Source organism: Astatotilapia calliptera, chromosome 1 (assembly GCF_900246225.1).
Source record: "Astatotilapia calliptera chromosome 1, fAstCal1.2, whole genome shotgun sequence".
Taxonomy (NCBI): Eukaryota; Metazoa; Chordata; class Actinopteri; order Cichliformes; family Cichlidae; genus Astatotilapia; species Astatotilapia calliptera.
Genome location: NC_039302.1, coordinates 11,791,301 through 11,813,742, shown reverse-complemented (window position 1 = coordinate 11,813,742; position 22,442 = coordinate 11,791,301). Strand labels below are relative to the sequence as shown.

The following is a 22,442-nucleotide window of genomic DNA, read 5'->3' as shown; positions in this document are numbered from 1 at the left end:
TGCGCTTTTGAAACATTATTTTTCCTCTCAACCCAGCCAATACATAACCTTCAGATTAAAGAAAAAAATAAGGAGTTGTTCCTCAAGTCCGCGGCAATGGGGTGAGTAATCCAGAAAGCGCTGCCCTTCAGAGCGCCTCTCATGACACCTGCGCTGACTAAAAATGTGTTTGTGCGGCGAAAAGACGGCAAATATGCCCCCAGAGCTGCCCGTTTCACCTGTCAGCCCTCAAATACATTTAATTCTAAATATCGCTGATTTCAAGCGCCAGGTTGTGAGAAGATCACCTCTGTTTTATTGCCAGATTGTGTTGCAATGTGGGGAAATTAATGAGGTGACTCTTGCTGGACTGTCAGTGAGACTATTCAGATGTGTGTATATGTGTGTGTGCGGTGGGGGGTTGATGCCATATTTATAATTATGGATTTATGTTTTATTTATGAGCAGAATTTCAAAAGGATCATTCTTGAGTGCTCCGCTTCTTCCTTTTCTTCAGGATAGGAATATGGTTTGGAGAGGGTTATGATATGGAGGTGTCAGAGTCAACACTGCCCACTAATGAGGAGAGATGGTGGTACTTGTGGAAGTGTGTATTTGTACGTATGTGTGTTGTCCACAGTACTGGAAGTAGTGGCGTGTACTCCCACAGTAGTTTTACATGGTACCGTACAGTATTTTGCCTCTATACTGTGGTATGAATGTTGATTCTGTGGCTCACTGCCACAGTTATGCAATCACCATCTCTCCCTCTTTCTGCACATCTACATATATCCCTGTCTATGCTTTCCAAGCAGCTGGATTGTATTTAATTTCACACAAAAAAGGGAAAACTTTTCAGACTTAAACCTCATTCTAGATCACTTATTTATTCATTTATTTATTTTAGGAATTCTTCCACTTGTAACACACAAAACTTGGATTTATGGAAACTATGATGTGAGGCGTGAATCACTAGCTGCATAAATGCTCAATTATGTAATGAGTACCACCCCATACCAAAGTGATTGCTTTTCCTCAGTATTTTAATGCGTAAGAAACCAGTTCAACAGTCCTGACTTCCTTTCGCCAGTTTGGTGTACTCACCCAGCCGGTTTCAAAGGACTCAGCTGTGTTGTGTCATGAAACTGACCCATGCAGTGGATCTGTGACAAGCATGGCAGCCAGGCCAAAGCAGGAGTTCCCACCTACTCACAGGCACAAAAGTTCCCTTTTTCTTTTCTATGTTCACTCAGTGCTAAGCAGTGGTGTCACTTGTCAGCTAAATACCTTTTTAAGAAGGAGGGCACAAATGGCTTCTATGAAATTTTATCCCACAGGACTTCCTTGAAACTACATTGGCTGCCTTTGTCATTCCAATTAGTTTCGGGGTAATCAAATGTTGCTTGTATAAAAAAAAATAAAAAAAAATCTTAAAATTCCTTTTTGCAATACCTGAGCAGCAGTGAAAAATCAAAACTATGGAAGGCTGATAAATCCAATCTCCTACACTTGATTCAGTATTGTTGCTTTGATGCATTTGAATCAGCAGCTATTACAGCAGTGATTGAATCAGCATGTTGTGACTGTGTTAGATTGTCTGACCAGGAGTCCAAATCACAACTAATGAAATTTACTCTCATAGAAGGCAAACAAAATATTTAATAATAATAGTAATAGCGAATCAAATGTGAGAACTGAAACTGGAAACTTTCTCCTTAAGAAATAACTTAATGATTGTTGCTCATTACGCTGCAACTGAATGATGGAGATTACTGATGAATCTGCAGTTTTCTTGTGTGTTTGTGTAAAACAAGACCCAAAAAACAATGCCTATCACATCTTAAACCTTGAAGTAACTGGACTAAATTAAAGAAAGGGGAGGGGAATTCTTTTGTTCGCCTTCCAATAATTAGCAGATGTGTTGCTAATTCTGCAGTGTATATATTACTACCTGAGCACACCTGCTAATGATGCAATGTGTTTTGCACGAAGCAGCAAATCAACAGATAAGAATGAGTCTGTGTTTGGTGGAGGGAGCTGTAGATCATTTGTCGTGTGTGTGTGTGTGTGTGTGTGTCTTTGTCCCTGAAGCTCCTGTCTCCTAAATGAAGTTATAGATTAACTATAAGTCAGACAACACACACATTAACGCCCTCGATTTCTATCTTTACGTGTCCCTTTATTACCATATTTCTTTGAGCAAATGATCTATCAGTACCCTCTTGACCCTGAGACACTTTTTGTTGTTCATGCCATTTCCACACGATTTATTGAGTATATACTGTTACATATTGGTCCAAATTGTAGCATTGTATGTGTGCATTTGTATGTGTACGTCATGTGCGGCATGTCCTAAAAAAGAATAAATCAAGCCTATGTAATTAAAGACTGGTGAATTGGAGAGGGGGAGGAAATTCAGACGGTAGCACTGGGAAAGAAAGCGATGAGAATTCTGTTTCTAAGTACAGTTTTGCAGCTTAAGGGCTGCATCTCTGGAATTATTCCAACATAAAGCCTAGATTGCCTGAAAGCCCCTACTGAATAGGCAGCCACACAGACAGCAATGCAATCAGCATATTGCTATTTAAAGTAAGCCATGCTGGGAGCAGGCCTAACACAGGGATAGATGATAATCTCCTGGCTGGCCAGAGAATGGCATATAAAGGTTTAACACTCATTGATTAGGCTCTGTGACATGTGACGTGACAGTGGGTCCTTTGGCTGCCCTGACAGGAGAGTGGACTGTAAGCTTAATCTGAGGCTATGTTCTCCATCTGTGTCCGAAGGCTGGAGGGGATGGCTGTAGAGGTGCAGTTGGGGAATAGGAGCAGGTCTTACTGTTAAAGAATCATGTGTAAATGAAAGGGGACAGGCTGATGGTGGATTGGACGTCTCATCACCAGATGGTTGAAGCCTAGGAGGCCATCTGCTGCCATGCTGTTCTTCTGTGGAGACTTCCTCACTTCCTTTTCCTTGGAGCGCTCACATTACGTTGGGCTCTGTGTCCTGCTGCCTCAGTGTGGTGGAGGGAGACCTGCTGTGGTGGCTTGTTTGATTCTGGCCTGCTGCCTGTGTTGCATGGGACACTCAGTGATGCCAGACCTGGCATTGATTATGAAGGTCATTGGTAAAATGAATAAAACAAAGTTTACCACAGTCATGCCTAAGACAGAATGTTTTCTACAAAATTAAAATATCCTGCATTAAAGCAATATGTAAAGATTATTTTACTATTTTTCCAGCTGTTTTTCCAATTTGCCAAAATGAGAAACAGCCCGATTACTAAAGTTATAATGTTTCGGCCCTCAGAGCCTGATCATGATCTGTGGAAGGAGTGGGACAAAATATTAACAAGTGTTTTATCTTGAGATCATCAATCGTCGATAGCATGGAGCCAATTATAGATACTTCTATTGAATATGTAGGTGGACTGAACTAATTTCCCTGACAAAGGTGGACTGTGTATTAAAGCAAGAGAGCTACCGTAATTAACTGATTTTAATGCTAGTAAACAAACCAAGTAGCATAACAGCAGCATTTACTACTCTTCAGTTGCACAAATGTCTTGATGTATGTTTGGATAATTGCCTCGCGACGCATCAAACGTTGTATGCCTAATTGTGGATACCGTATTGCAGTACTGAGTTACAATAGGCACGGGAGTTAAATAGTATCTCTCATGTATATCAAAATTTTACTATAGCTTTATAGAGATTGGAAATTCTGGTAATACGGGAATTTTTTTTTTAGTAAAATAGAAATGCTTGTAATTAGTCAGTTTATGAGCAGTAGTGTTGAATTTGGGCTTATTTTGCTCTTCCCTCCTAACGGTTGTTTCTTCCTGCACTGGATAGTGTAGTGCAGAAGAGATGCCATAAAATAACCTTTAACAGTGACTTAATGCGAGTGGTTTTAAGCTGAGACATCATGCTCCTGTTTTGTAAATGTCAGGAGAAAGAAAATGAAAGCATAATATAGAGCTGTAGTTCTCTGCTAACTAGACCTTGAAGTCTGTTATTGCATACAGTATATATATATACAGTGGCCTCCTTTGACCTGTTGACATCATTAGTTGAGCAAAGTGTTTGTTGCAGGGAAAGCCCAGGTGGTTTAGTAGTAATGAACCCAGAGAGAATTTCCTCCGCTGCTTACTTTGCTCATTCACACAGACAACACGCCGTTCTCGCTAATAAGGCGGCGCCGCTCTCCATCAGGACCCGCAGATAAAATATAACACCATGCCTCAGCGGTGCTCACCTAACATGCAAAAAAAGGATAATGAGAATCCAAGTTGATGATTTCTAGTGTTTTATGCTTAGCAAATTAATACACTCATTTCTAATTTTCCATATTCATGTTGCCACATTTGAACAGTACACCTTGTGACACAGTTTTTTTTTTTCATATGGGAAAAGATGTCCTTTTGTTACTGTGCTACACTCTAAAGCCTCTTGTAATGTGGAGTGCTACTGACAGGACCAGCAGAGAAAGTGAGGAAGGATAACTGCTCCCAGTGAGTGTTTCTGCAACTTTACCGTGGATATTTGACAAGTGAATAATGCCCCATTTGTCACTAAAGTTCTTCGAGCAGGCAGCGAAATCTGCATATATATATTTTTTTTCAGACCACATAGGGACAAGGACAGCACTTTATACTTACTCTATGAGTGATATAATGAGCTTAAGTAACTGGGGTAGCCTGCTGATTGTCCTGCTTTAGTGCCCGTTTCATCAAGAAAACTTTCACTGTGGTGAAATTGTCTCTAAAGGAATAAAAAAATAAAATAATAATGGAGTAAAAGACCAAAAAAATAGTTTGACTTCCTAATGTTGGATGTTTCTTTTTATTAGTGAGATGGTTGCACAGTTTGTGTTCACATCAGGCAGCTGAGCATAATGTGGTCCAGTCTCTAGAGGATTCAAAAGGAATGAAATATGAAGTCTCACTGGCAAAGAGACTAAAGAGGTTATCTTATATTATAGGTTACTATTCTCAAACATATTGTTATGCCTCTGGAATTGCACCCATGTAAAAGTGACTACTTTATTCATCTCTTGCACTAGAGCTGGGCGATAGAACGATAACGATATGTATCGCGATATAACTTTTACTGATAGAGAAATTAAGCTATCGCGATAGACCTCGCCGCTCTTGTCCTCAAAAAAAAAAAAAAAAAAAAAAAAAAAAGGTCAGCCAATCCAAATCAAGTAGCGCAGAGCCGAACCAATCACAGCCGCAGCGTCACGTCGCGTGACTTGTTACGTACAGCACAAGTGCCAAGCCGCAGTGTGTTTGTTTGGGAAGCAGCCAGCGGGTAATGGAGCCAGCGCGTAATGGAGGAAATGAGTGTGCCGACTAGAAAAATCAACCGAGCGTGACCGAAGAGAAAACAGATGATGGTTCCAATGCCGGAGAGATTGTCAAACGGAAGAGCCATAGAAGTTCCGTAGTGTGACGGTATTTCGGCTATTTCAAGTCTGATAAAAAACAGAGTAGCGTGCACTGTAAATTGTGCCGAAAGCAAGTCTGGAAATACAATAAACTGGTGCATGCGTCACACTGCGCCACGTTATTGTTTCGGTGAAATGAATTTCTACAATACTGTTACTGTTAATTCTACTCTCTGCAGTGTTTAAATGCTTACATATACACACAGTTACTGTCCGTCCACACATACGACTCGGTTCTGCTTCTATGCCCCAGCTTTGTTTACTTTTTCCCACCGAGGCTTCTAGACTTCTGATTGGCCAACATTTAGGCACGGTTAGGAATCTAGCGCCACCTGCTGCTTTGGCATGTTCATAGCAGCGTTTTCCTTCATTTCTGCCTTTATGTGTGGACGGGATTATTTTTTTAAACGAAAATGGAAAATCTCCATTTTCAAAAATACCCGTGTACGTGTGGACGTAGCCTCAGTCTCTGACTGGAAGCGCTAATTCGTCATTCGGCTTTTGTCAGACTAAAGTAACTGTTAAAACTGTTTGAAAAGCTAAGCTATACAACAAGGAGAGATTGAGAATTTCCTTTTAGTTCTCAGTTTATTTGATATTGACAAAAGTTAGTCAGTTTTGTCTGTTCTTCTGTAAAACAAACTAAGATTTATTTTTAGAATTAATATTTTGTTTCTAAGTGGAATTGACAATTTAGTCTGTTTTGTTTGTTCTATTTTGAAACTTAAACGCTTTAGCGGCTGCCTTTTGTGTAGTTTGCAATATTTGCCTTTATTTATCTGAAAAAGTCTCATGTTCCTTAAGTACATCTACCCTGTTGAACTTATTATGGGAAATAAATATTTAAATAAAAACAAGCTGCTGATTATTTCACAATTTACTTGTGAGCAACGGCACATTTAAATCTTACAAATATAGTTATTTGGCTTATATCGTGATAGATATCGTTATCGCCTGAAATGAAAAAAACATATCGTGATATGAAAAAATCTCATATCGCCCAGCTCTATCTTGCACATTTAATGCCCGAGACATGGTGCAAACCCAGATAGCGTGTGGCGATGCCATCTCTCTAACCTATTTAGTGAGCGATCTGACACCTTTGTAACGGTACTGCAGGCTAGAAAAAATGACACTGAACTTTCTAAAGAATCGGGCCTTACTGTCACAAGTGATCAACCTTTCTTTTTTTAAGATGTGAAAAATTACCCAAATATGTTTTTACATAACCACCCTTGGCTCCACATTTAATTTTCAAACATTACCACCTTGTGAGGTTAAACTGTCACACAGGTTTACTGCAGTGATACGAGCTTCCTTGTGTTTAGTGAGACACATTAACTTTCTGTAGGGATGTAAAGAATGCAGTTCGCATAGCTGAAGCTGCTGACGCAGCAGATTTCTGTTAAACCAGTTTCAAAGCCTGTTTGAGTGACGTTAAATGCTTTAGCGTTTAACCTCAGATTTCTAAATCCTCTATCAGACCGAGAGCTCGATGAGCAAAGTTTGTCTGTGGGTGCGGTAAGCCCGGAGTGGATTCCTATACTCAGGAATCTGGACAAAGCTGTTTGTCTTTGTTACTGAAAGAAAAACATGCCTGATCTGCACAGATGTAGCAGCACACAAGTGCAAAGTGACTGCAAGCGCTTGCATGAAAATCACCATCCCAGGCTCCTGTTCAAAGATAGAAGCTGTCTGCTGTTTATTCACACTTCCTCTCAGAACACCATGCCATCCTGTATCATCTTAAAATGTCTTTTTTAAGCTGCATGATAATCCTTCTTAGCTGTGTATGGTGTTAGACTAATCGCTACCTACCTAAGTTATAAGTTTTTGTGAGTTATTACTCTCAAGGCAAGATTGTTTTTAACCCTTTCATGCATGAATTATGACAATCTCAATTAGAGCAGGGCGATATGGCCAAAAATATTTATCACGATATATATTTGAAAATTTGCGATAACGATATAACCGACGATATAATTGATGCGAGACAAAATACAACTCCACAACATTACTAGCGCAAAAAGACAAAAAGATTTTTTTCAGAAATCTCTCCGTCAGAACATGCTATATCATGCTTAGGTAACTAGCGAAACTAGCGAGCTAACTTCCGCTAGCTTCCTGCTAACTTCTAACTCCGTTAAATGTAATAACTTTTGTTTTCATGGATGCCTGGAAGTTAAACTTTATAGTTACACCTGGTAAAGCAGCAATGCTGATCGTTTTATTAAAGATGAAAGAATTTAGACAGTTTTTAACTCTAAGTGATGCTGCAGTGTTGTTTGACCTGAAACATACGGAGTTTAGGACCCAGATTACTCCCAGATTTAAGAGCATCTTAGTCCGACAAATATGACAATAACAACGGCCGCTTGCATGTTCTGCAAAAAAATGTGCTTTGTCGTGTATCTGACGGACAAACACCAAACCAGTTCCACATCACTGAAGTTGCACCATTTTTACAAACCAATTCTGGTTCATCTGTTTCACTCAACAATCGGCCATGTGCGTATGAAAACAAAGGCACTGCGCATGCGCGTTTTACTCCCATTCTATCGCGATATTTCATTTTCCTATCGTTGCCTAACATTATACCGGTATTACCGTGAACGGTATAATATGGCCCAGCCCTAATCTCAATCAGGATTTTTATTCACCTTAGGCATGAAAAAATAGTTTTTTGAGCTTCATTTTTTTAAAAATGTACTTTTCAAAGAGTGTTTTTTTTACTTGTCCACTTACGTGGACAACATCACCTTTTGGAGTGGGTGGCAGGGTATGGAGTGACACATCAGTGTCCAATGTAGTGGTTTATGTGCAAGTATACCATCAACACTGACTCTGTGAAAGGCTGATACAAGAAAACAGCCTTTGAATAGCTGTCTACTCTAGTGACCACTATGTGTGAAAGGGTTAAAAATGCATGTATTTATAGGTGGGGTACTCTGAGTAGACGGATCTGTCTGTCAGCTCACTTTAAATCTTATTGCTGGTACACAACAAACACGATTGCTGCGTTATCAGTGTGTACAGTCCTGAGGTGCGTATGTAGGTGTATGTAAGCATAGACAGTGCAGTCTAACTCAGACCTGCACCCCCACATAGAAACACACACACACACACCTGTAAATTATTCAAAGCACCAGATGGGGACAGAGAACGCCTGACAGGCAGCGGGACAAAGTATCCAGTGGTCATAGTCCCAAATGTTGTCGTCTTTTTTTCTTTTCTTTTTTTCCTCATTTATTTTTTTATATCTAGTAAAATCAATCAACCTAATGCTTTTTATCTGAGAAAAGCAGATCAGACAAATCCATTAAACAGTTGTGTGAGTGCATCCATGTGTTCAGCAGCGGCCTTTCACTCCTCCTTCCCTTGCCAGTCTGAGCTGGCTCGAGACACTGGCACTGCAAAGGTCAGCGCGTGTGGCTATGTAAAGCGACAACAGTGATCTGTATAATGGGTTTTGTTGTTCCCAAAGCAGATGAAGACCGAGATTAGGCTTAAAGGGGACAGTGAATTTATTAGGCTTTCATTTCTGTGAGAACCATAATCCCAATGGAAGTAAAAGCTTTATTAGCTCATGAATATGTGCTGCCTGCCAGCTTGTCTGTCTGACATTATTTTCACCGGCAATTCATAACAGTGCATTAAAGTATTTCTGTCCATGAGACATGTCACTTTGCCCGTTGCAGTGAAGCTTTGCAACAACAATGGGACCATCTGTACCCTGTTAATCAAACATGTGTACGCTTCTCAGCATGAAAAATTGTTTGTTCAGATTTTTAAATTAAAAAAACAAAAAAAAAACAGATGATTTTGATTAATTTTCCTAAGCACATCCCCGTGCTTAAAATGTTCAAAATTGATTTGTTGGCATCACATTACAGCAGCTGTACCAGTGTATCTAGCTCAGAACCATTACATATGTTTAAGGAAGGAAGATACCAGCCCAAGAAAATGAATGTAATGAAACAGTAAAAAGGGTTATAACAAAGAAAATATAATGCAGTAGAAAAAATTGTGTGGTTCTGTTGCTGTGGTGGTTCAATCCCAACTGCTCCAGTTTGGTTTGGGCAAGATATTGAATTTAAGTTTTCCCTGATGCGTCCATAAGATTGTGAATGCTAGACAAAGTCTAGTCTTGTTTGAATGAATGTGTGATTGGGTGAATACAGCTTGTAATAAAAAGTGCTTTGAGTGCTCAGAGTAGAAAAGTGCCATAAAAGTCCAAGTCCAAGTGATAAGATTTTGTGGAGGCAGATAAGTGATATGTAAACAATGTTTTAGACGCACATTTGGGATTTTACAGAGAATAAAATTATCATTAAATCATCACTAATTATCAGAGGACAGAATGACTCTTATAGATGCTTATAAGATGGAAATGGTGGTATTTTGATCATTTTTCTTCAAACTGGCCATGACTGTGTTTGGGTGAGCTAAAGCTTGTGCTGGCTAGCTAGACTAGTTATCGGGATTCAACTCTACTCATTTTGATATTAAGAGGAGATGCTAATTTAAGCTAGCAAAAACACTATATTAAATCTACTAACCAGAAAAACTAACAGCTGACTCCTTTTTGTCTTTTACTACCTGACACTGATTAAGAGAAATCCGCATGTGACTCAATGCTGCCAGTCCCACGAAGCCTCAACACAATTTAAACTGATGTGTTTTTAAAAATAAATTCACTCTGTGCAGTGGTCACAAACAGGTGGATTTACTATAGAGACAGAAAAACAGACAGCCTGAAGAGACACGTTTCGGCTGTAAAGTTGAGTATTTTAACCTGGGATTCTGTGGGGGTGGAGTGGCTTTTAGAGATATCCTGAAGTGCCCATTTGAGGAAATGACAACTTAATTTTTCTGCCCTGGAATTTGATGTTGGCTTAAGATATGGCGTAACATACAGATCATCCTTGAGGGCTGTTCATACATCACAGCATCCAAATTTCTGACTCAAAAGGGCTGTTTTACTATCGTTGCAGTCATTACACACTGTTTGCTGCTACAACTACACATGTTTCTTTTCCAACTATTTATTTATAAGTGACTTATGTATGTATGTATATATATGTATATATTGTACTATTCTTAGTTAGCGTATTGTCTGTCTTGTCTTAATGTTGGTTTAAAATGGAGCACTGTAACAAAAAATAATTTCCCCCAGGGATCAATAAAGTATTCTGATTCTGATTCTGATTAGAGTTCAGCGTTTAGTGCATTTTAGCCAGGTCTTAGCTTTAGATGGAGAATTGAAGGTGAAATCCAAAACAAAAGACTAGAATCTACAGTATGGGCTTGTGTAAATGTGTGGGTCCGACACACTATGGACCGCAGCAAAATACATGTAATACCAGCAAACATTTTGTTCTCCCTGTTTTCCAGGAACGTGGGAACGAACTGCACTGTGCTGTGCTTGTACTGTAGCTCACTACTCAAGGCATCAATATGCTTCCACTGAAGTGCTCTTCAGATGGCTGAACAGCATGTGAAAGCCCACTTACTCCCCGATGTCAGCACTGAGGGGGGGCTGCAATCCAACATTTTCTTTATTTTCCTAAAGCGACAGTCACAAGAACACCCATTTCATACAACTGATGATCAGCTGTAGATTTGTTTTTATTTTTTCCCCAGAGGCTTTATCCCCCTTCTTGACACAATTACTTATGTCACTTTCTGTTTCTATAACCATTTGCAATGTTTTGGATGCCTTTGAGGAAGGATTGTTCATGAGTGTGTTATGCATGTTTGCACGGTTCATTGCATTTCACTCCTCTGTGAAGGCACAGTTTTCACAATGCATTTGACTGTGCCTTGTGGGACAGAAGCACTTTTGGTGCCAGTTGGAGGTGGTTGGAGGGCCCTTGGAATTAAAGAAAGGATAACAAAATGATCAGTATGTGCTCAGAACAAGCTACTAAAATATACTGCAATCAGAATAACAAAGCATTGACAACAGTCAAGTTATTTGTACCAAGCAGTGGCATCTTTCTAATCTATATTTTGTCTCTGAAAGTATTTTTTAATTCACATTTTGATTTCCAACAAGTACTTTGAATCTGTCTCCCCACATTCTTCAGCTTGTATCCATTATTAAGTTCTTGAGGTGTCCTATGATCCCTCTCATCTCAGCCACTCCACTTAATTATTCCTCACTCTTGGAACGTTATAGAGGAGTATTTCAACCACCTGCACTCGCCTTTTGAAATGAGAACCTCCAGTGGAAATTTTAACCCTCCTGAGTCCAGTCCTTTTAAAGCACTATCATTAAAGAGAAGGCAGACTGTTTTTTATTACTTTTTTGCTTCTAGCGGCAGTGCTCTTTCAGTCTTAGGTTTCTGCATAGTTGCCTTGAAACACTAAAAATGGATGGTCTGCTTTCAAATGGAGTTTTTTTTTTTTTTTTTTTATATTTATTTATTTTTAACCACAAGCTTTGAAACTGTGTAATAGTGTAGTAGATACCGATGTGTTCTTTTTACTGAACCCAGCGATCACAATGGCTTGAAATTTAATTGATTTACAGAGTCATGTCTATTTTAATACAGTGTCACCTGAAGATCACTCAGTGTCTGCATTCTTTAAATCGGGGAGTGTCAAACATACGGTCTGGGGCCCAGAATTGGCCCGCCAAAGACTTTGGAAAATGTGAAAAGGGGCATACATTTTGGACTTTTAACTAGTTTTAAAGTTTTTACATTTTTACATCTTACCGTACTGATTTAAAAACCTCTGGGTCATTCATACTACACCAAAATATTAAGTAATAGATGAACATTTAAATGACAGTTTCTGGCTCAAGAGTTGGCAGTTCGTCTTGTAATCGGAAGGTTGCCGGTTCGAGCCCCGGCTCGGACAGTCTCGGCCGTTGTGTCCTTGGGCAAGACACTTCACCCGTTGCCTACTGGTGGTGGTCAGAGGGCCCGGTGGCGCCAGTGTCCGGTAGCCTCGCCTCTGTCAGCGCGCCCCAGGGTAACTGTGGCTACAATGTAGCTTGCCATCACCAGTGTGTGAATGGGTGAATGACTGAATGTAGTGTAAAGCGCTTTGGGGTCCTTAGGGACTAAGTAAAGCGCTATACAAATACAGGCCATCAATTTTGGTTTTATTTCATGTGTTTTCTTTGTACTGTTTTTATTTCAGCGTGGGGTTCAAATTATTTGCAAAAGGTTAGGGTTTTTTTCTCTTCTTTTTCTCCTCTGTTAAAAGCTGTGAAAGCTGAAAATCCACTTCTTGTCTTACTGAGTCAGGCTATGTTTCCAGGTAACAGCAGGACTGTCATCGGAATCATAAAGGTGTGTCTGTGGATGTCATTGAGAGGAGGAGCATTTGTATTTAGTCTGCGGTCATTCAAGTTTAACAGCCGCCTTGATCCTGCTCCTCATGCTGATGCTCTTCTGAATCACAAGGGCGGTGTGCAGCTCATGGCTGAGAGGCAGATTACTTCACTCCCACGGATAGATGACATGATTTTGAACTTTTCTCCATCACATTTATTGCTGACTTGGGTTTTATACATTTTATTATTTTATTTTTTTTAAGTCGAGTGTGGTTTCACCTTTTCACTTAAAAATGATTAAACTATAATGAGGCTGTAAGAGATTGAAAAGGGAGAGAGAACTGCTTGAGTATAATGACAGAGACGTGGCAGTAAAACTGGGCTGGACAAAAGCTTAACTTGAATCAGCTTGTGAATACTTTCTAAAAGTGGACACTGAAATGAGTCAGAGACGGGCTCAGCAGAGCTTTTATCTACTTATAATTCCCGTAATGAGTGGAATCCATTTTACCGATGTTTCCCAGTACAGTCGTTTGCCGATAAATCCTAAGAATCCCCATTAGTTTACAGGTTTAATATCGGTGTTTTATGGATAACGTGCTACCATTCAAGCTAAGCGAAGTAATACAAAGCAGTTTTCTTTGATTATAAAAGATGACTCATGATGATGGCAAATGTATGCAAAATCATAATTAGGAATTAATCCAACTGATGTTTAATTCAGTGCCTTGTGCTGTGCAATATATAAACTGTTCAACAAAACAAAAACTGCTTTTGGATGTGGGTAATTGCAAATGTGACATGATAATAACATACTAAGAAAATGGGCAAGCATTATGTGCATTATCAGAGTGACATGTTGCCATTAGCACTGTGCATGTTTAGTGTAAAAACTGTTTTGACAATGTGATCACTTGGTTAGATTAACATTGCATCCAGTAGTAGGCAGCTGGTGTGAGAAAAGTCAATTATCTGACTGTGGTGCACTAGAAAAATCTTTCTCTAAACACATAAAAGTGCACAGTCCAAACATCTAGTGTGTTACTGACACCTATGAGAGGGAAGGGGGGTGTTAATGTGCTAATGGCTTTGGGTTGCCATGAGAATTAAGGGTTTGTGTTACATTATCACCTGCCTGTCCACACTAAGACTCTCAGGACTCTGCATTTCTGAACACAAAGCACACAGTCTCTGCAGACTTTATGTGATAAAGCTTTTATTCACCCTATAGCTCTGTTTGTGTGTGTTGTGTGTGAGAGAGATTTGGCTCGTTTATCAGTGGATGTTATCTTGAGCTGTAGTTCCATGTTGTGTCTTATCTCAATCGCCCTCTAATATCGTCCCTCTGCTCTGTCTTCTGCTCTTCAGGGAGCAGCCGATCTACACCACCAGGGCCCATGTCTTCCAAATCGACCCAACTACCAAGAAGAACTGGGTTCCTGCCAGCAAGCAGGCTGTCACTGTCTCCTATTTTTATGACAGCACGCGTAACAGCTACCGCATTATCAGTGTCGATGGAACCAAGGTATGTGTGTGCATATTCTGTATCTTTGTGTAACAATATCAATATCAATAACTGCCCTCGGGAGACATGGAACGAGAGAAACACTTAATAGTATTGAACAAAAGGTGCTGCCAAGCATGTCAGTATTGCATTTGCTGCTCTCACTGATTAGCGTTAGTCCAACATGGCAATGTTTAAGGTTTCCTGCAACTCCTCTGCGTTTGTCTGAATAATTTGATATTAAATTTATTGCACAATGACAAAGAAAAAGATGACATCAGCTCTATTTGAGGTCACAATATTTAGCAGTTAGAATTGTTGTATGATTAACTCTTTACACCTTGAAAGCCTACTTACTGGGAGCAGCCCTAGTAACAGGAGGCTTGAGGTCAAACTTCATCTTTATGGGGAAAGCGTCAAAGTTTAGTCTACTCATGTAGTGCTAAGCTGAAATAACTGTCTAACCGGACTGGCTGACACCTGCAGTTAGGTCCATAAGTGTCAGACAGTGACACAGTTTTTCTAGGTTTGTCTCTGTGCATCACCACGGTGGATTTTAATGATCAAATGATCAAGATGTGATTGAAGTACAGACTTTTAGCTTAAAAAAGGGGTTTGACAAAACCATTGCATTAGCTGTTCAGTAATTAGAGTCATTTTATGCACAGTCCCCCATTTTCAGAGTTTCAAAAGTAACAGTTGACTGACAAGTTGTTTCATGTCTTGTCAGGCTTGTTCACCATTTATTCCATGACAAATTAAGCATTCTGGAGTTGATTCAAGTATTGAACTTGCATTCAGTTCACTGGAACTGTCTATGTGAGAGTTGTTGATGCAACTGAAAGAAACCAGATTAGACCTCGCTGGAAGATCTCCAAACGTGTTGGCGTAATTCTGAAATAAAAATCTTTAGACAGATGAAGACGCGTTTAACCCGTACCCGAATGATAGGAAGGGAAATCTATGAGGTAAGGAGAGAAACATGATCTGACGCACAACACTTATTCTGTCAAACACACTGTTATAGTATGGGCATGTATGGCTGCCAGTGGAACTGGTTCAGCAGTATTTAGTAATTATCTGACTGCTGATAGAAGTAGCAGGATGAACTCTGTAGTGTACATGGCTGTACTCTCTGCTCAGATCAAAACTGATCCCACGGTGCTTCACAGTACACAAGGATAATGGCCCAAAGCATACAGTGAAAGCAACCCAAGAGTTTCTCAAGGGAAAGAAATTTGATATTTTTCAATGTGCACGTTGGTCACCTGATCTCAGACCATCAGAGCACACTTTGGAGTTACTGAAGACAAAACTGAAGGCAGAGACACCCACAAACAAGTGAGAGTCGAGACCTGGCAGAGCGCATACACAGCATGTGGTGACGAGCATGGGTTCTAGACTTCAGGTAATCATTGACTGCAAAGGATTTTCATCACCATGTTAAAGACTTTTCAAAGTTATTTTAGTTTGTCCAATTACTTTTGAGCCTGTGGAAATGAGGTCATGTAAAGGTTGGCTGTAGTTTAAATGTAATAAATAGACTACATTGAAACAGACTTTCTATACTGTCGCTGCATTTGGTACTGCTACAGTTTAAACTGTGTATACTTGTTATAGCAATGTTAATTGGAGACCTTAAAATTCAGAATTGCCCATTAAACAGTTGTACTTTCCATTAACTGTATAAACATACATCTAATAAAATATTTTTTAAAATTAATGCAGTGTTACAGTTCATAAAATAAAAATGTTCGTGTTGACTGTCCAATTAAGGGAGGAAAAAAAAGTGTGAGCTCTGCATTTTTATTTGCCAGCTGTTTCCATGGATTTAATGTATTTAAAAGCACACACAGCACATAAAAATATGAATATGGGACACACATTGATGATTTCTGTGCTTACCTAGGATCTTCTGCCTAGTTAAACTGTTTCCAGACATGGAGCTTTGCAAAACAAATATGTTAATCATAACATTAACTTGAATAACTGCCATGTAAGTTGAAATATTAGCAATCTTCCCCTCTAATAGATTAACAAGAGTATCAAAGAGCTGCCGACCTGTGGAGTCACAATTAAACTCAATTATCTGTAATTTCATGTCATCAACAAAAAGCCAACAGTCGTCATACTCTGAGGGTGGTAGAGTTTTTAAAGACTGGCCACACTGCAGGGGGAAAGTGTCAACTTTTGCTTGTGTTATAGTGATTTTTTTTTTTGTAGTTGTGAGCATAGTGCTAAGATTAAATAATACAAGTGATGATGGACACCACTTGAATTTGTCTACATCCCATATTCACACAGTCTTCCTCTGCTTGCTGAAAAAGTACATTATGCGTTTCCATGGCGATCAGTTTTCTGTCTGTGTAGAAAGCTAGAGGAGCCTCAGGACAGCGATATTCCTCTGTTGACACTGTTAGGCAACCACATTTCAGAGTCTTAAATCACATAGTTTACCTGCAGAGCCACTTTAGGGTGGGTGTGTTGACAGATGTTTGGATTGGTTGATAGTTTCAATTCTCTGCTTCGGTGAAAGGATTGAGGAGTTAAGATTACCAGCAGGCGATGAGTGGCTTTCTCACAGGAAGTCAGCATATCGGTGTTGAGTTTTTTGCACAGCAAGCATGTCCTGCTGTCTTCTTAGTGCAAAGCATGTTTTTTTGTTGTTTTTGTTTTTTCTTTTTGTATGTTTTTGACCATCTGGCTCTACTGTAAAGAGCTTGTGTTCATTCTTAGAATTGTAACTCACTTTTCTGGGCAGTTTAAGCCTCACAGCACAATTTTAAGTAAAAGAAGCATCGGTTCTCTTCTCCAGCAAAGCATTGTTGAGTCAAGCTCTGCTAGCTTCAAAGCATTGAAAGCTTTCTTCCTACAGCTACAGAGGCAAGACTTTAATGTGTTATGTCATCAGCCAGCACTTATGGATCTGCAGGGATGACAACAGCTGACAATAGATTACTAAAGATAAACTATATCTACTACTTCATGTCTGTTTTATTTGTGAGAAAGATAATGGGACTATTATTTATTCATGTCTAAAAGCATCAATATTTTGTCCTCTATTTCCTCAAGGCCATGAGTGCTCTCTCTCTTCTCTCCCTCTCCTGTCATCTTTGTTGTTGTCCTCCTCCTCCTCCCTCCTCTGTAACCTTAACAGAACATTATGTGTCATAAAATCTCTGCAGGGAACCGCTGTACGCGAGGTACAGGGAAAAGGAATTTCTCAAATGTTATCGCAATTTAAAAGGAGCAGACTCCTGCTGATTTTAATTTTATCCTCCTATCCATTTAATTTAAGTGAGTCAAAGTGATGTCGATATGAGCAAAGTAACCAAAAGCGAAGAAACGTTGAGTCATGTCAAATAGATGTTAAATATAGTTTCTAGTTTGCACAGTTGCTGCAAGGGAGACAGGTCTGTCTAGAAGAATTCTGTGCTGTTGCACGCACTAACTATGACAGACCATCAGCTTGTATTCATCCACCTATGATGTCTGGGCAACTGGCTGATGATGATATGGCAAGTAGAGGAGCGCATCAGCACTTTTGACTGTCGCTCAGCCTGCATCGTGCTTCTCATGCAACGATGTACCAAGTGCTGTGACAACACAGTGAGGACACATCTAGCTGTACTTTATAAATAATTCCCAGTATGATAACTTTGTGAGGTAATGCCTAAAACACTCAGTTCTTTTTAGATTTATCTTTCTGACACTTCATTAAGTATCTTCTTCTTCTTTTTTTTTCTTTTTTTTTTTTTTGGCACAGCCAGTTTCTAGCACTAACGTTAAAGCTCATGAGCTTATGAGTTTGGCTTGTAGGCTAAAAGACATGTCTCCGCCAGTAATAAGAATTCAAATGAGCTTTTTATTCATCAAATGCTTGTGTAATTTAGTAATTTCATTGTATTCATTCACTTTGTCTGCTCATTACAATGTCTGTTAAGCCAGGGCAATCTTCATTGCATGGCATACCCTCCTTTCTCTTCGCTGTTCCTGTCAATCGTCACTTTTGACTGTTAAATACAAAACTGTCAAACAAATATATATTCTGCTACCTAGCCAGAGCTCATTAATGTGCTGGGAAATGTTGGCATTCAGCTGCTTTGCCCATACCAAGGAAGAAAGGAGTAAAAAAATTTCCAAAACCTGAAGGTTCTGAAATAATTATTTTATTAAGTGCTAAGTATTCTACAGTGCTACCAGTGACATGTTGTTTGTGAAAGTGGAAAAATAAGGGTTAATTGTGCTGGAACATAAACAAGATGATCAGGTTTATTCATTCTTTTTAAAGTTGTTTTGGTCTTGCCTAAACAGCATAGTTTGTATCAAACTATCAAAAAGTCAAGTTTTCCTGTTATCATCAATCTGCTCATAAAGAGTACACTAAGTTTTTTTTTTTGTTTTTTTTTTTTTTTTAATTTTCCTTTTTTTTTGAAGTTGTGAGCCATAAATGTTTGTTTCCATCCAAGAACAAGAAAACAAAAAACTAACACCCTCCCCGATAAACCTGGGGATCTAGGGGATATGCACACTCCACCTTTCAGTGTCTGGTACGTCAAGCTAGTCGATTGGATATTGTGCTGTATGCCCAGCTGTCATCAGAGAGAATGCACTGGGCTGTTATCAGTCCCAGCACAATTATCCATAAGGATTATGACACAGTTGCACCAACCTTTTATAGTGTGAAGTCCCAGCATCAGCAAATTCTGTATTGTAAACAAAGCTGCAGATCAGTGACTCTTTCAACAGGGGAAACAAACGAGGACAGGAAACATATAAAAAAATAAATAAATCTAAAAGCACGCATTTGAACTTTTGCCAGTTAAAAAGCTGCACTTCATCAGACAACTGTCAAGACTTGAAGCATAAATACACAGAAGTGTTGTATTTATTGTGACTCAAGGTACAAATACACCCTCTATTCAGGCAACACCTGGATTTATAGGTCTGCAAAGACCTTGTGAAGGTCTTGGCTTTCTCAGAGATCAAAAGCTACATTCGGGATGTTGAACTAGCAGACTTATTAATTCAACTTTCTGCGTCATAAACATCAGCAGATGTACAAAACAAATATAATTCACACAAAAACTGTAAAAAAAAAAAATACATTCTGCTAAGTTGAGTTAAAAGTGGTGTTAGGTAACCAAACTTGCGTCATCACCACCGAGGAACAGTGTTTTGTTTTTTTGCAGTTCTTAATATATGGTGAGATGAAATGCATCAGGACATTAAAGCAGTTGGCAGACATACAGAAATACTGAACATTTTTTCATCTGCATCACACCTCTACCTGATGAGCAATCGCAATTTTTCCACTTTGCTTTCTGGTTTAATGACAGGACATGGCAGACTTTGTCTCACCTATCATTGGCTGTGTTTCAGATATACCACAGCATCATAATGACTATCCTCACTGCGCATTTGTCACCATAATTCAGATTTTTATTTTTTTGTATGTCCTTTTAAGAAAAAAAGATTCCTTCCTGTTCGTCCTAATTATCAGTAGATAACTTCAGCTGGTGTTTTTTTTTTTTTTTTTTTTTTCCAACCATGAAAAAGTCATCTGGTATTTGGTGCTTGATAACTGATCTCTCATGTTCTACATCTCCTTTCCTAATCACTGACTCTGCAGATTCTGTGCACTCTGCAGACACCTAATCGGCCGAGGAAGCTTTCCCTTATAACCTCCTGGCTGTCTCTGAGTTTCCAGCTGACCCTCAGGCCATTAGCTTGCCGAGCTTCACTCTGTGCCTCCTGTGCCACTTGATCCACAGCCCGGCTCACCATCCACACAGCTGCCAGCGTCACTCTGCACCCCCTCCCTTTCCTCCGTCACACCCTCCCACTCTCTCATTGGCTTGCTCACTGGGTCGTTTACATATGCGTGCCAAACATACAGTCACAGGTCTCGTGGGGGTAACTTTGTATCCCATGTTACATTACAGATGATACTGTAAATGCAATGACTGAGCCTTTCTCTGCAGATACTTTTAGTTCAGTAGGTATAAAGTTACAGGTATGTAGTTTAATTAGTCTCAGTGTTTTTCTTTATTAATATATAGTATAAAACAGCAATGAGATGTATTCAAGATGGCAGAAAATAATGGAATAGTTTGACATTGCTTTGTTGTTTTGGTTTTAAAAAAAAAAACAAAAAAAAAAACGGGGAGAAATAAATCCCTCTTGCCTTCAGAAATGCCTCATCATGCAATTGCTGCAGATTCCTAGGCTGCAGGTGATGATAATCTCCTGTTCCAGGACATCCCAAAAGTTCTGTGGGTTTAAGATCTGTTGATATGTCACCACACAATTACACAACCACCAGCAACCTGAACCAAGGCTGGATGGCTTTCATGTTTACACCAAATTCTCACCCTACCATCTGAACGTTGAAGCGGAAGTCAAGACTCATCAGGTTAGGTGACATTTATCGATCTATTGTCCAACTTTGCTGAGGCCAAGCAAATTATAGCCTCAGTTTCCTATTCTTGGCTGACAGTAGTGGTATCCGGTGTAGTCTGTAGCCCATCTGCTTCAAGGGTCGATTTGTTGTACTTTCACAGATGTTTTTTTGCTTACCTTGATTAGAACAAGTGGTTATTGATATTGTCTTCACCTCAAAGCAGTCTACATTTTCACCCAGAGAACTGCCGATTACTCGCAATTTAAGAGTCCACATGCCGATTGTACGTTTAATTATGAAATAATTTTATGGTAATGAATTTTTTAAGAAAACTTAGCGGGGAGTAAAATGTTTGAGAAGCACTGACTGCGTTCAGGTCTTTGTACCTGTAGTGTGTAGCTTCAGTGGTATAAACGTCATCATGCTGTGTTTCAAATCTTATAGCAAGAGTTATCTTGCATTATGTTTTTGTTTAATAAAATTAAATTTAGTGAAAAAAAATTTTCTACCTCTTAAAAAAACAAAACAAACAGAATTTCTCCTAATTATTTTGAGAATTATCTGAAAGCATTCATCACACACGAGATAAAAAAGAGAGGATTATTATTCCAAAGGAAATTCACATTTTATACGCCGCTGGTTGCAGACATTTACTGCGTGTTTACCTAACTCCTTCCTTTTTTCGCTTTATTCCGCAGCAGCACTCCACTTTTTCCACAATGATCATTAAAGTTTCATCTTATCTTAACACTTCTCTTTGAGCCAGAGTTATGAGCCCTGTTAAATATTCACTTCACTGCTAGAGATGAGACGTAGGAGTGTTGTTCAGGCTTTACCCAGGTTCCACTTCAGGGGAAATTGGGTCACCTTTGTTTTGAAGAAGCCTCTGAAAGAGTGATGATTTTTAAGATCAGATTAGCAGTGCCTTGGTAAATTGCCAGTCTCCTTATAAACCCTTGATGTGGGAATGATGCCTGCATCAAAGATTGCAGTTGTAATCTTTAGCTGTGTTGCCTGATGGTCGTCTTTTTTTCTTTTTTCTTTTTTTTTGTTCACCTGTTGTGATCTTTCTCCCTAGGCGCCATTAGCATTGATCTAAATAGAGGACAAACATTAATTGCGTACTAATGATCCTTATTCCGCTCGCTCAGGCTCCTCTGCTTTTTGGCTCGCTGTGTCCAGTAATGATGTGGTATAAAGAGTTTTAACACCTCAGCCACTAAAAAGATGGAGAGGGAGACAGTGGGGGCGTAGAATGGGACACGAGTCTGTCAGCAGTTTAAATCCTCAGATCCTGTATTCAGAGCCATGTTGCTATGAAACAAGGGCTGCTCTGCCATTAGACTGTCTTCTATTGTTTCTTAATCGTTGGGATAATTTGCGTGTGCTGGTTTTAAGTTCTGTTATATCTCTGTAGTGAGACTGGGTTTGTGTGCATGCAGCAATAAATCAAAGCTGCTTGTGTTTACATGCACATCTAGCATCACAGAGGATCAGAGTTGTCTATATGAACTAGAGCAGGGCGATATGGCCAAAAATATTTATCACGATATATATTTGAAAATTTGCGATAACGATATAACCGACGATATAATTGATGCGAGACAAAATACAACTCCACAACATTACTAGCGCAAAAAGACAACCTTCCATTTATTTTCACTTAAACAAGAAGCTGGTTTTTATGTACATTAAAGCTTTATAAAAATGTAACAGTGCAAATGCAAATTCCTTGCTGAAAGTTTAACCAAAAGGCATTTACAGTAGAAATGGGCTGACATATCCTGAGCATAACCATGTATAATATCCACTGAAGT

General features: G+C 39.3%; 1 protein-coding gene across 3 annotated transcripts in view; it reads left to right on the top strand.

Annotated features, from left to right (window-relative positions):
* homer2 (homer scaffold protein 2) overlaps positions 1-22,442 on the top strand; it is a 37,064-nt gene that overhangs the window by 758 nt on the left and 13,864 nt on the right. For 2 of the 3 annotated variants that reach the window (XM_026164026.1, XM_026164017.1), the window contains exons 1-2: positions 48-101; positions 14,087-14,243. In XM_026164026.1, the coding sequence (XP_026019811.1) occupies positions 97-101; positions 14,087-14,243 (162 nt within the window). In that variant the 5' untranslated portion in view covers positions 48-96. Of the gene's footprint in view, positions 1-47; positions 102-14,086; positions 14,244-22,442 lie in introns of those variants that run through there. The other variant, XM_026164035.1, reaches the window with a different exon arrangement.